The 14,272-nt window shown below is 49.3% G+C and overlaps 1 protein-coding gene across 1 annotated transcript in view; it reads right to left on the bottom strand.

The window, feature by feature from the left end:
- The window catches only part of LOC146209925 (uncharacterized), a 52,028-nt gene that overhangs the window by 15,303 nt on the left and 22,453 nt on the right, over positions 1–14,272 (bottom strand). Inside the window, exon 3 of the mRNA XM_084605087.1 lies at positions 549–679. Coding sequence (XP_084461213.1) covers positions 549–679 — 131 coding nt within the window. The remainder of the gene's footprint in view (positions 1–548; positions 680–14,272) is intronic.

Genomic DNA, 14,272 nt, shown 5'->3' with positions numbered 1-14,272 from the left:
GCAATCCCCTTCGAGTTTGATATATCCAGCTTCGACTGTATATATTGCTCTAACCACTAACCAGCACGGAAAGACGTAATGAAAACAGAAGTGACAGAGGAAGCACAACGAATATGCAATTCACCTGCCAGCTCTGTTCATGTTACATCCTTTCATGCCAGCTACCACGATATATCCACCCTGCATGTTCTTATGCCGTTTGACCATAGCTCAAATGCCAATGCCATTTTTGTGCCCATAAGACTTTCAGGGTATTTTCCATTTTGTCAATCTAAACCAGTGACTCTGCATAAAATCAGCTCGACAGTGCAGCAAGCAATGATAAACGTGAATTTCAGTACCACAAAATGGCAGTGGACAAGGCTGCTTCCATGACATGCCACGAGAAACGTGGATGTCACAAGGAAAGAGCCTATTTAAAAGTGATGGCCACAACCTTTATTGAAGTAGCCCCAATATGCCATAAGAGTAGCCATTGATTCACTATAGATTATTCTTGCTATCTGTCTCACATAACACCAGTTATAAAAATCAACGCCCATGCTTACCATCTCGATGAATGGCCCCTCGCCTGCAGCATCTTCTGCCTCAATATTGACGCTTTCATCACAGCCAGCTTCCAGCCTAGCTTTCTCGGCCTCGGCTAGCTTTGGAAGGAAGGACCTTGCATGGGCCAGGGCTGCAGAAACAGTAGAATTGACTCAAATAATAAGTCCTCAGAAAACAAACATCTTCTCTTAGGCTACTACAGCTGCTCAAATTTAAGTAGCCTACATTTATAGGAAGCACATTCAAATGAACTATGATGGCCACTAATTGCATATAAAGATCGCTTGTAACCCACACAACTTGGAAGGTACGACCACTGGGCACCCAATGCAAGCTGCCTGTTTAATTAAAACCAAGATTTGAACAAATTAAGTATAAATGCAACAGTCCACACTATTTTTTTCTCCACATCTATGATTTTCTCCCTCTTTCTACAGCCTAACTATGCTCTGCACCCCAACCGAAAGACAGATGCCCTCCAGTGTCCTAGCTGCATCACACTTGTGCAGTAGAAATAGGCAATGTGAGTACAAAAAAAACTAAGTCAAGGTGCTGACCTTGAGATCAGCTGCTGATTGCAAAACAAGAACAGATCACACTTATGCAGACATACATTCAGCAATGATGGCGCTTAATTCAGTGCCTGCATTCTGTTATGGACAGCACTCGGAAACATTGAGCAGGTTTTAAAAGCGCGCAAGCAGTCGCGCTCAACATATTTGATTCAACACCACATCTGAGTGAAAAGTGCAGACAACCTCGTGATTTATTCTGCTGCCATCATAAGAACTTCTACATTGTTGAAGTGCTTCTTGTGGCATGTAAGCGGAAAAGGAATAAGAGCTGCCCATCTACAGCCTGCCACCTTCTGGCAAGAGCTGTCCATAGAGAATGCATGCACAATCCTGATGAGCACAGATCAGCTGAGTGGATATTCTATTCGCAGAAAGTCCTGCTGTGCGTACTGGCACCTAGTATAGTGCATGCGTGAAGAACAAAGAGAGACGTTGCATACACCTGGCATCTCTTACATAATTTTTAACATATCTCACAGCATATTTACCTTTCTGCTCCAAGACCACACGCTCGCAATGCCTACACTTGTTGAAGATTATATGCATGCATGTCCGTGTCTGCACAAGGCCTACTAAATGAATATATTGTCAGGCATGCGAACAGAAGAGAACAAGGAAGTGAAAAAGAGGTTCTCTGGAATAGAAGTGGAAGAAGAGGAAGCTCACTATATCTTGGTTAGCACATCAGGCTAAGGGGCAGAACCACTTTGTAAATAAACCTTAACAGTGTGGTGGAAGGTGCTGCAAAGATCACCACGGATTCCTCTCTACCTCGTTTGAGCCGACGCCTCACTGGGCTCCCCCCTTTAACACCCACAATGATCCAAGACGGCGATGCCCGGCAGCCAGGTCCAGCGGCACCCGCATGGCAGCATTACCGTGAGCCGCGGACCTTTTCTGGCAAGGCTAGCGAAGACGTGGATGACTGGCTCACCAATTACCAGCGGGTGAGCAAGTACAATCGCTGAGATGCCACTGTAATGCTGGCAAATGATGTTTTTTCTTGGACTCCACAGCACTGACATGGTTTGAGAACCATGAAGCGTCCTTAACAAGCTGGGATCGTTTTGAAGAGGAGATTCGAAATTGTTTCGGGGATACCACGGCAAAACGGAAATGCACTGAGCAGACTTTATTCCAGCGAGCCCAAGGGCCTGGTGAAACATGAACAATGTACATAAAAGAGGTCCTAAAACTCTGCAAAGCGGTGAATCCGAGCATGTCTGATGAAGACAGAGTTGGCCACCTCTTAAAGGGCATCGTGGTGGACGTATACAACTTTTTAATTACAAAAGAAAACTTAGATTCTCTAACGGCCGTGATCAAGCACTGTCGTACGTTCGAAACTTTAAAGCTGCGTCACATAACCCCGAAATTTGGCCGTCTGCCTAACGTGACCACTGTTGCAAGCGTGGATTCTCACGAGCATTCACATGAGCCTCGCATTTGGCCGACATGATTCGCCAAATTGTCTGTGATGAGCTCTCCCGCCATCAAGATGTGAACCGCACTGCAATCCCCTGTGATAGCTGCTCCCTGCAGGCAGCTCCCATCCAGTGCTCTTCTTGGCGTTCTACCGCTCCTCCTCCCGTCCGTGACCACCGAAACGACTCATATGGCCCTGCTCCCCTAGCTCGTACCCACTACAGGGCGCCACCTCCTCCGCAACAACCCCAGCGGTTGGACTTTGCTGATCACTTCGATCCTGTTACCGAGGTCTATTATTTGGACTGTGCTCGTGAACCACCCGTCTGTTACCACTGTGGTATGCTTGGCCACATATCCAGATTCTGCCGCCGCCGGAACCCGGCACCACGCTACCAGCGCCAATGGTGGAATCTCCGTTCTACCGTGAATCCACAAGTCCGTGACCCGACCTATCCCTCTCCTTCGGGCTCCTACCGCTACGTACCACCACGCGACTCACCAGCTTCTGATCGCAGCCTGACTCCTCCTGCCCACCGCTCCCGACAATCGCCTTCTCCCCGCCGTTCTTCTCTGCCACCGGGAAATTAGCGTGTGCGGTCGATGGAGGTGCGGTCGCCAGGTCATCGATATTGCCAATTCCTCTACCGATCGTTATGCTGAAGAACCGCTTGGAAGTGTTAGTGGATGGTGTTTGTGTTATGGCCTTAGTGGATTCGGGTGCTACAGTTTCCGTGATGAGCTTAGATTTTAAGAACCGTCTCGGCCGCAAAATTATGTTTGGCTGGGATAGAACTGTCATATTTCGAGGTGTAGGGGGAGAATCGTTGCTTCCGCTTGGTATTTGTTATGTAAATGTAGCAATGGCTGGACACGAGTTTAGAACTGAATTTACGGTGCTCCCTCGCTCTACGCACGACGTTATTCTAGGAGTTGACTTTTTACAGCAGTGTGGCGCAACTCTCGACTTCAACAGTGGCGAGATATCAATAAGCCCCAGCCTTCGATCGGCCCTCATAGAAGAATCGCCGAGGGCGGTCGAAGTGTTTTCTGTCTTCGAGGATACCGTCGTTCCGGCGATGTCCGCCATCTTTGTCCCAGTTGTGTCTTCGGGTGCGGTTCCCAATGCCTTCGCCGCTCTGGTGGAACCTGCTTCCCTTTCCGGTGCCAAAAACAGTGTGTTGGTGCCCCGCAGCGTTGTTCGAGTGAACGAGGGCCGTGCCATGCTTTGGACTGTCAACCATACCAATGAACCTGACGTATTGCCGCGTGGTTTGAAACTCGCCGACTTTGAAAAACGCCTTTCTATGCACATCGCCACGTTCAGTGACGGCGTTGCTCGTTCAACTAGACGTCCCGATCATGCTGATTCCCAGTTTTTCAGTCTATGATAAATGAATCGCTACCCACCAATGACCGCCGAATATTGATGGAGGTTCTTATGAAATATGCGGACGTGTTCGACTTTGCTCGAGATCAGCCACCACCGATTTCGCCTTCCCGCACCCATCACATGATCGACACTGGATCTGCACACCCCATTAGACAGACACCATACCGTGTTTCACCTTCAGAACGTAAGATAATTGACAAACAGGTCCGTAATATGATGCAAAGAGGAATCATTCAGGAATCATCTAGCCCATGGGCCGCCCCTGTGATTCTCGTGAAAAAGAAAGATGGCACCTGGCGATTTTGTGTCGACTATCGCCGCCTCAGTACTGTCACCAAGAAGGATGTTTACCCGCTCCCGCGTGTTGATGATGCCATTGACTGCCTCCATTCAGCTTCCTACTTTTCATCTGTTGATTTACAGTCCGGATACTGGCAGATACCGATGCATCCGAAAGACAAGGAGAAGACGGCATTCGTGACTCCCGATGGGTCATATGAATTTAACGTGATGCCTTTCGGCCTATGCAATGCTCCGGCTACCTTTGAAAGATTTATGGACACTCTTTTGCGTGGACTGAAGTGGCAAATTTGCATGTGTTATCTAGATGACGTAGTGATTTTCGGGAGGACCTTTGCCGAGCATAACAGCCGTTTAGCTGTGGTCCTTAACTGCATGGAGAAAGCGGGTCTCGTGCTGAACTCTAAGAAGTGCCGCTTCGGTGAACGCCAGATCGTTGTGCTTGGGCATTTGGTTGACAAAGACAGTGTTAGTCCTGACCCACAGAAGATTGAAGCTGTCAGCTGCGTCAAAGAGCCCAAGTCTGTGAAAGAACTCGGGAGTTTCTTGGGACTTTGCTCTTACTTTCGATGCTTCATCCTTAAGTTTGCTGACGTAGCCTACCCCCTCACATGCCTCTTGCAGAAAGATATTCCTTCCAAATGGACTCCTGAAAGTGATTCTGAGTTTCACCAGCTAAAGTTTCTTCTTACCTTGCGGCCCATACTGCGTCATTTCAGCCCGACAGCTCCCACTGAACTCCACACTGACGCAAGTGGCATCGGCGTGGGTGCTGTGCTCATACAGCGGCATGACGGAAACCAACGCGTTGTCGCTTACGCAAGTCGCACCCTTAGCAAGTCTGAACGCAACTATACCGTGACGGAGCAAGAGTGCCTTGCCGTCGTTTTTGGTGTACAGCGGTTTCGCTCGTACCTTTATGGACGTTCCTTTACAGTCATCACCGATCATCATTCGCTTTGCTGGCTGGTGAATCTACGCCACCCCTGCGGTCGGTTGGCCCGCTGGGCATTACGCCTTCAGGAGTTCAGCTTTACAGTGTCGTACAAAAGTTGCCGCCAACACGCTGACGCTGACTGCCTCTCGCGGCTGCTTCTCGCAACTACCCTCTGCGATGACAACTTTGACAACTATCTTGCTACCGTTTCCGTACAATTTCCGGATCTTGCCACTTTCCAGCGAGAACAACGAAAAGATCAAGACTTGGTATCACTTTTTGAAAAAGTTCGTGATCCGGCATCTGCGAACCCTTTCTGCATTCGCGATGGTTTGCTGTATCGAAAAAATTACTCGTCTGGCGGTGCACGCTTTCTGCTAGTCGTTCCGGCTAGCCTCTACTCCTCTGTTCTACACTCTATGCACAATGACGTTACAGCTGGGCACTTGGGGTTTGCCAGGACTCTTACCCGCATTAAGGAACGTTTCTAATGGCCAAATATGCGTCCAACGACTCAGCGTTACGTGAACTCCTGCGTGCAGTGCCAGCGGTTCAAGCTCCCCACGACTTCTCCGCCGGGCCACTTACATCCGGTGACACCACCGACCACACCATATGAGCAAGTGAGCGTTGACCTCATAGGCCCATTTCCACGCCCGTCCAAAGGCAATCGCTGGGTCATCGTGTGCGTTGATCATCTCACGCATTACTGTGAAACTGCCGCCATCCCTTCCGCCACCGCCTCTGACGTCTCGTTCTTTCTTCTTCACGCTGTCGTCCTCCGTCATGGGCCTCCTTGTGTAATTATCAGTGACCGAGGCCGCCAGTTTACGGCAGATGTTGTCCAGCTTCTGCGCTACTGTACTTGACAGTTGCGTCACTCTACGCCGTACCATCCCCAGACAAATGGCCTCGTCGAACGTACAAACCGGACACTGACGAACATGCTTGCGATGTATGTTGACTCGCGGCGCAAGAACTGGGATGACGTGCTTCCTTTCATTACTTACACCTATAACACCTCAAAGCATGAGACAACTTCCTATAGTCCATTTTTCCTCCTCTATGCCCGTCCACCTCGACGTTCTCTTGACACCATTTTGCCGTTCTCTCTCGACACCGAGCCGTCTGTTTCGAGCACCCTCTGCCACGCTGAAGAGGCTCGTCGGGTCGCCCGACTACGCACTCTGGCCTCGCAGGACCGCTCTAAGCAGCGCTACGATCGTCGGCATCAGGATGTCTCCTACCTTCCCGGCAACTTAGTGTGGCTCTGGACACCCCTCCGCAAGCGTGGTTTGTCCCAGAAGCTGTTGTCGCACTACACAGGCCCATTTATTGTGCTCAAACGCATCAATGAGTTGAACTACATCGTGTCTCGCCAATGTTCCCAAGGTTGCCCCTCTCGGAAAACACAGGTAGTTCATGTCGCAAGAATGAAGCGCTGCCACTCTCGCTCGGGACTCTGACTGACCGCCCAGGGGCTTCGTCTGCGAAGGGGGAAATGTCAGGCATGCGAATAGAAGAGAACAAGGAAGTGCAAAAAGAGGTTCTCCGGAATAGAAGTGGAAGAAGAGGAAGCTCACTATATCTTGGTTAGCACATCAGGCTAAGGGGTAGAACCACTTTGTAAATAAACCTTAACAATATATATATATATATATATATATATATATATATATATATATTGTCACGCACTTCCCGCGGTCCTTATTGAAGGAAGATGAGGTTTGGTGGAATAAGCAGAAGAGGACGAGGAAGCTGGGTCTGTCCACTGTGGTGTGCTAATCTCCAGCGTATCCTACCATCTGTGTAAATAAACGTCGTAACAAGTGTGGTGGAGTTTGCGGGCTACAGATCACCACGGAACCTCTCCTACTTCGCCGGAGCAGAAGAATTGCTGGGCTACCCCCCCTTCGGACGGAGATGGCGCAAGCAGATGGTTCAACGCAGCCCACACCAGCAGCTCATCCGACCACCGCACAGCCTTATCGGGAACCCCGGCACTTCTATGGCAAGCCCGGGGAAGACGTGGATGACTGGCTCACCCACTACAATCGGGTGAGCAAATACAACCACTGGGATGCGACTACCAAGTTGGCGAATGCGGTATTTTTTCTTGAAGAAACTGCGCTAACATGGTTTGACAATCATGAAGCATCTCTTACCACCTGGGATTGCTTCATGGAAGAAATGAGAGCGGGATTTGGTGATGCCGATGCTCGAAAAAAGAGCGCCGAACAGACTCTGGCACAACGAGCGCACGTACCGGGGGAGACCTGCACAACTTACATAGAGGAAGTCCTCAAGCTGTGCAGAATAGTCGATGCTCGGATGACTGAGGAAGACAGAGTGGGTCATCTCCTGAAAGGAATAGCGCAAGACATGTACAACTCAACTTTCTTATCTGCAGGGACGATTTGAATACCACCGCTGATGTAACACGACACTGCCGCACGTTTGAATCTTTGAAGCGACGCCATATCATTCCGAAGTTTGGTCGGCTGCCTAATGTGACAACTGTCGCTAGTGTGGATGTGTCTGAAACGACAAGCCTGGCAGATACAATCCGCCAGATCGTCCGCGAAGAGCTTCGGAGGCATCAAGATATTGGGGGCCACGTCAGACCCGTCTACAGTGGCACCTCTTCGTCAGACAATAGCCCATCTTCTACCTGTTGTGCTCCCTCTGTTACGTCTCCTTCGGACACCCGATACTCTGCTGCTCATCGCCCGAACATCCAACCTCTTACCATCAACACCTACAACAGCGAGCACTCTCGTTTTCCTCGTCGGCCACATCACCAGCATGAAACGTTTAATACAAGCGACGATGAGCCTTATTCATCAAACGAACGTGAGCCGCCAGTGTGTTATGCCTGCGGAATGATCGGCCACATTTCCCGCTTTTGCCGCAACCGTCGTCCGGACCAGCAGTATCGCCGACAGTGGGTGAACTCCCGTACAAGGCTTCCTGCTGACAATGATGATTCATATAGAACACCTAGCCGGAATGAGTACAGTGCAACAGCTAGCCGACAAGAACGCAGAATGGTGCTGAACCGAAACGAATCACCGGCCTCTGACCGTAGCCTGACACCACCATCTCAGCGCCTACGACGCTCCCTTTCTCCCCGACGAAGGTCGCCACCTCCGGGAAACTAGTGAGTGCGGCCGATGGAGGTGAGGTCGCAAATGATTCTAGCTTACCCATGCCTCTGCCCATTTCGATGTTAAAAAACCGGATTGAAGTGTTTGTGGACGGTGTACGTGCTATGGCGTTGTTGGACACAGGTGCAACTATTTCTATTATAAGTCTCGCTTTTAAAAACTGCCTTGGTCGTATAATTATGTTTGCTTGGGATAGTGCGACAACATTATGTGGTGTTGGTGGCGAACCGCTTAACCCACTTGGAGTCTGTTCCGTGAAGCTTGTTATCGCCGGCCACACATTCCGAACTGAATTCGCAGTACTTACTCGATCAACGCATGACGTAATTCTTGGACTCGATTTTCTGGAGCAATGTGGGGCCACTCTCGACTTTCGCAATGGAGACATTTCTGTGAGCACTCGAATTGAATCTGCTTTGCGTGAAAATTCGCGGACCCATCCTAGCACGCTTTCGGTTTCGGAAGACATAGTCATTCCTGCAATGTCAGCAGAGTTTATACGAGTTGTTAGTTCCAGCTGTGCCAGTGATGCGTTCGACGCTGTGGTTGAACCACTCCCCCTCAACTGCGCGAAGAAAAGTATTCTGATTCCCCGCTGCATCATCTCAGTCATGAATGGCCATTCTTCTTTGTGGACGACTAACTGCTCTAACGAACCTGTTGTATTACCACGTGGTCTAAAACTTGCCAACTTTGACGAAGACACTTTTAAATCAGTGGCTGTGCTCAGCACAGACAATTCCAAGCCTACCGCATGCTCAGAAGAAGATGAGACAAACTTTCTTGCCATGATTAACAAATCCCTGCCAACAAGTGACCGTTACAGTTTAGTGGAAGTTCTGGCGAAACATACTGCGGCTTTCGATTTCTCTCGGGACTCGCCACCACGGATTCCCATTTTCCGTACTCAGCACCGAATCAATACAGGAACTGCTGATCCAATCCGCCAGAAGCCTTATCGTGTATCCCCATCAGAGCGCCAAACAATCGAAGAACAAGTTCGTGACATGCTGCATAAGGGCATCATTCAGGAATCGTCCAGTCCGTGGGCTGCCCCTGTGATTCTAGTCAAAAAGAAAGATGGCACGTGGCGATTTTGTGTTGATTATCGACGTCTGAATACTGTTACCAAGAAGGATGTGTATCCCCTGCCACGTATTGATGACGCCATTGATTGCTTACATTCCGCCTCCTATTTTTCCTCAGTCGACCTGCGATCAGGCTATTGGCAGATCCCCATGCACCCGGAAGATAAAGAAAAGACGGCATTCATCACCCCAGACGGGCTGTATGAATTTAATGTGATGCCGTTTGAATTATCTAACGCTCCAGCCACGTTCGAAAGATTCATGGATACAATTTTGCGCGGGCTGAAGTGGCACATTTGTATGTGTTATTTGGACGATGTAGTGATATTCGGGACAACTTTTCATGAACACAACAGTCGATTAGAGATTGTCTTGGAGTGTATTGAGAAAGCTGGTCTGGTACTCAATTCCAAGAAATGTCGTTTTGGGGAACGCCAGACTGTGGTACTTGAACATCTGATAGACAAGGATGGAATCAGGCCTGATCCGAAAAAGATCGAAGCTGTCACTTGTTTTAAACCGCCGAAATCGTTAAAACAGCTCAGGAGTTTTTTGGGGCTTTGCTCCTATTTTCGGCGTTTTGTTCCGAAGTTTGCTGATCTAGCATATCCCCTTACTTGTCTTCTGCAAAAAGATGTGCCTTTCAAGTGGACTGCCGATTGTGACTCCGCCTTTCGTCAGTTAAAGTTTATTTTGACATCAGGACCAGTACTACGCCACTTCTGTCCATCAGCTCCAACAGAACTTCACACTGACGCCAGCGCAGTTGGAATTGGTGCTGTGCTCATACAGCGCCACAATGGCGATGAACATGTCGTTGCATATGCAAGCCGTTCTTTGAGCAAGGCTGAGCGTAATTACACTGTAACTGAACAGGAATGCTTAGCTGTTGTATTCGGTGTGCAACGGTTTAGGTCATATCTTTATGGATGTGCATTTAAAATTGTGACGGACCATCATTCCTTATGTTGGCTTGTAAACCTTCGTGACCCCTGTGGACGCCTTGCGCGGTGGGCTTTGCACCTTCAAGAATTCAATTTTACTGTGTCTTTTAAGAGTGGTCGTAAGCACGGTGATGCTGACTGCTTGTCACGGTTGCCACTTGAAACTACTGATTGCGACAATGAGGTCCTGGATGAATATATAGCTACTATCTCTACAAGTTTCCCTGATGTTGGCGAATTCAAGATTGCGCAGCGGCACGACAACGAGTTGGCGCCGCTTTTTGAGGCAGCAAGTTCCCGGAACCCTAAGACCTCATTCTGCATTCGTGACGGTGTACTATACAGGAAGAACTATTCGTCAGTAGGTGCGCGGCTTCTTCTGGTAGTTCCTACAAGTCTTAGGTGTCAGGTTCTTCGGGTAATGCACGACGATGCCACAGCTGGACACTTGAGTTTCGCGAGGACATTGCACAGGACTAAGGAACGTTTTTATTGGCCGAAGATGCGTCAAACTACTCAACGTTATGTGGCCAGCTGCCTCCAGTGCCAGTGTTTCAAGCACCCAACCAGCTCACCGCCGGGTCATCTTCAGCCTATAACGCCACCACGAACCCCATTCGAACAGGCAGGAATTGATCTTCTAGGACCGTTTCCCCGTTCCTCCAACGGAAACCGCTGGGTCATAGTGTGCGTAGACTACCTTACGCGGTACTGTGAAACTGCTGCTATACCGTCAGCCACTGCTTCTGATGTCTCGGCGTTCTTACTACGGTCCATCATTCTTCGACATGGGCCTCCTCGTGTGTTAATAAGCGATCGTGGCCGACAGTTTAGGGCAGAAGTTGTAGAAAAACTTCTTCGCCTCTGCTCATCCTGATTTCGCCATTCAACTCCTTACCACCCACAAACAAATGGTCTTACCGAACGCACCAATCGGACGCTTAGCAATATGCTCGCAATGTATGTCGACTCCCGCCACAAAAACTGGGATGAAGTCCTTCCGTTTATAACACGCATTTAACACTGCTAAGCACGAAACGACAGGCTACAGTCCGTTTTTTCTTCTCTATGCACGACCTCCACGAAGCACTTTGGTCACGTTTTTGCCTTTCTCACTCCCTGCTGAAACTTCACTAGCGCATACTCTCTCTTTGGCTGAAGAAGCTCGTCGACTCGCTAGACTTCACACTCTAGCCTCCCAGGAATGCTACAAGCAACGCTACGACAAGCGTCATCAAGATGTTAATTATGTCCCTGGTGACTTGGTGTGGCTTTGGACGCTGATGCGTAAGCGCGGCTTGTGCCAGAAACTGTTGCACCACTATACTGGCCCTTTCGTTGTATTGGAACGCCTCAGCGCAGTAAACTTTGTAGTCTCTCGCGTGACCACCCAAGGGCGTCGTTCTCGGAAGACTCAAGTAGTCCACGTGGCCCGCATGAAGCCCTTCTACCAACGTGACGAACCTTGACTCGCCCGGCGGGCATTGTCTGCGAAGGGGGCAGTGTCACGCACTTCCCGCGGTCCTTATTGAAGGAAGATGAGGTTTGGTGGAATAAGCAGAAGAGGACGAGGAAGCTGGGTCTGTCCGCTGTGGTGTGCTAATCTCCAGCGTATCCTACCATCTGTGTAAATAAGCGTCGTAACAATATATATATTCATGGTTGAAAGTGGCGCTGGTGAACACTCTCAATGTTCGTATACAGACAACATTATGCACCACGCAGCAGAGTAGCCGACGAAACACAGGAGAGGCACACAACACACACATACACATAAACAAGGACAATGCTGCACTGACAACTGATTACATCTAACACCCCCATCCTTTTCCTTCTCCACTTCTAAGGACACACATCATTTCTTCTTTTACGGTCCTCCCAATGATCTAAAAAGTCTTTCTCCTTCTTCGACAGGAGAACAGAAGGCATGCTAACGCAGTCTTCACCAGATAAATATATTTCCCAAGCTTCCAAAACCTCTCTCATTAATCTGTCCTTGTTCTTCCTCAAAACTGCTACTTTATTAGTTCTGTCGATGACATTCCTTTTTCACAGAGTACAGTCCTTGCAGTGTACGGCAAGGTTAGTCCAGGACTTATTCAATATCGTAGAGGCATGTTCTCTAATCCTATCATTTATACATTTTCCGGTCTGGCCGATATAATTCTTGCCACAGGACAAGGGAGTGCAATAAACAATCCCTTGGATGCACTCAGAGTATCTTGTTCGATGCGCTGTTTTGCATCTCGATCAATTGTCATTCCCATTTACACGCGCACACATACTTCTAGCTTTGTTGGGAGCCGTAGAAATTATATGAACCCCGTACTTCTTCCCAATCTTCATGTTGTAGGTGAAGCCATGGATATAGGGCACCAAAGAGCTCTTCTTCCTCGGCAATAGATGTACATTCTCTGTCCTTTGTTTCTTATTCTGTGTCAACAAGCTTTCAGCGCAGAGGCGCCGAGCAGTACAGAGCGGTACAAGTGCACGCCGTGCAAGGGTGTAACTGTCCTCTCATGATAACGCTCTGTGCATATCGAGAGCAGAGCGCCACGACCATGTCACCGCACTTCTCTCCCCAGCATCGGCAGTTGCAACCCGAGGAGAGGCCAACGCTCCGTGTAGAACCGCTTGTTTTGTATGCCTTTGTTCTCACAGTGCGGCCTGCCTCCTTTGGCTTTTTCGACGCCAGCAGCGACTCTCAAACATGCATATAGCACCTGAGGAATGCTGTCCGCTCCGTGCGCCGACACTTTGAAGCCGCCATTTTGAGTGTCGCCGACTCGAGAGAAAAAAAAAAAAAGATGCCGTGGATATGACGCTTTATGCCATGCGACTTCCTCTACTTTCGCTTTATACGAGGGAGCAGCCAGGAGTGCACTCAGGTGCTCTCAGCGGAGAAAAAGCCTTCCTCCTCTATCATCGGAAGCCAGTGATTCTACTCCTGCTCTTCCACTAGAGGGCGCCCGCTTGTCTGAGAGCCCTTTCGAAGTGCTCTCGAGTGTGCTGCTCTCCCACTCGAATTCGCCACTGGTGACAATCGTACCACCGCGTGAACGGCTCTTGATTAGCGCCGAGCAGAACTCCGGCGCGCAATGCCGAGGTGGACCCCTGGCTCTCTCTTTGCTGAAAACACGACTCCATGCACTGTCAGCGGCAAGCAGTCTCGCCCGAGTGGCATTGAGACCCTGCAGATAACAGTTATGACTGTAAGATCATTCTGATCTCTTTCTATTAGCGCGCAGCAAAAGCGGAACTTTTCGGAGGGCAATCCAACACTCACCAAGGCATGGCCATTGATGTTCTGGGTTGATTTAATGCAGTTCGGTTGTCACTACTGAAACCTGAAGAGCTGAAATCATCTTCAGAATCGTCGCTGCTTCTGTCGGCATCCAAAAACGAGCTTTCAGATGCGTCGATATTGGCAGAAATGCGCCGTTTCTGAGGAGTGCCAGCGCGCGACGTCGACGCCAAGATGCGCACAAGGAGCAACGATCACTGGCACCGGAAACCGTCTCGGCGCGCGCAGCATAACGAAAAGATTAAAAACAAGGGCAAAACTGAAAGAAGGGTTCTGTTTCCCAGTGGCGGCTGCCACTTGTCCAGAAGTGCTTCCAAAGCAGGAAAATTCGAATAGTAAAACCATCGTTAGTGGGCTAACGATCAGAATAGGCCCGGACAGGAAAGTGTTAATCATATCGTCAAAAGTTTACTGAAAATTAAAAGTGCATTGATGCCAGCATCAGCACAGCTATTTTATATTACCAGTTGCGAAACTTCCTATAGTCCCCATGCATCAAAGATTGGCGATTTCGGTTGGTCAAAATTCTAGTGTATATAGGGTGCCTTGCATCGAGGCACCCTAGGTGCATAATAGTGGTGGCGCCCGCG

The sequence above is a fragment of the Amblyomma maculatum genome, chromosome 1 (assembly GCF_055883805.1).
Source record: "Amblyomma maculatum isolate TAMU_Amacu chromosome 1, ASM5588380v1, whole genome shotgun sequence".
NCBI classification, from domain to species: Eukaryota; Metazoa; Arthropoda; class Arachnida; order Ixodida; family Ixodidae; genus Amblyomma; species Amblyomma maculatum.
Note: the sequence above shows the minus strand (reverse complement) of the source record. Positions and strands in the feature narration are given on the sequence as shown.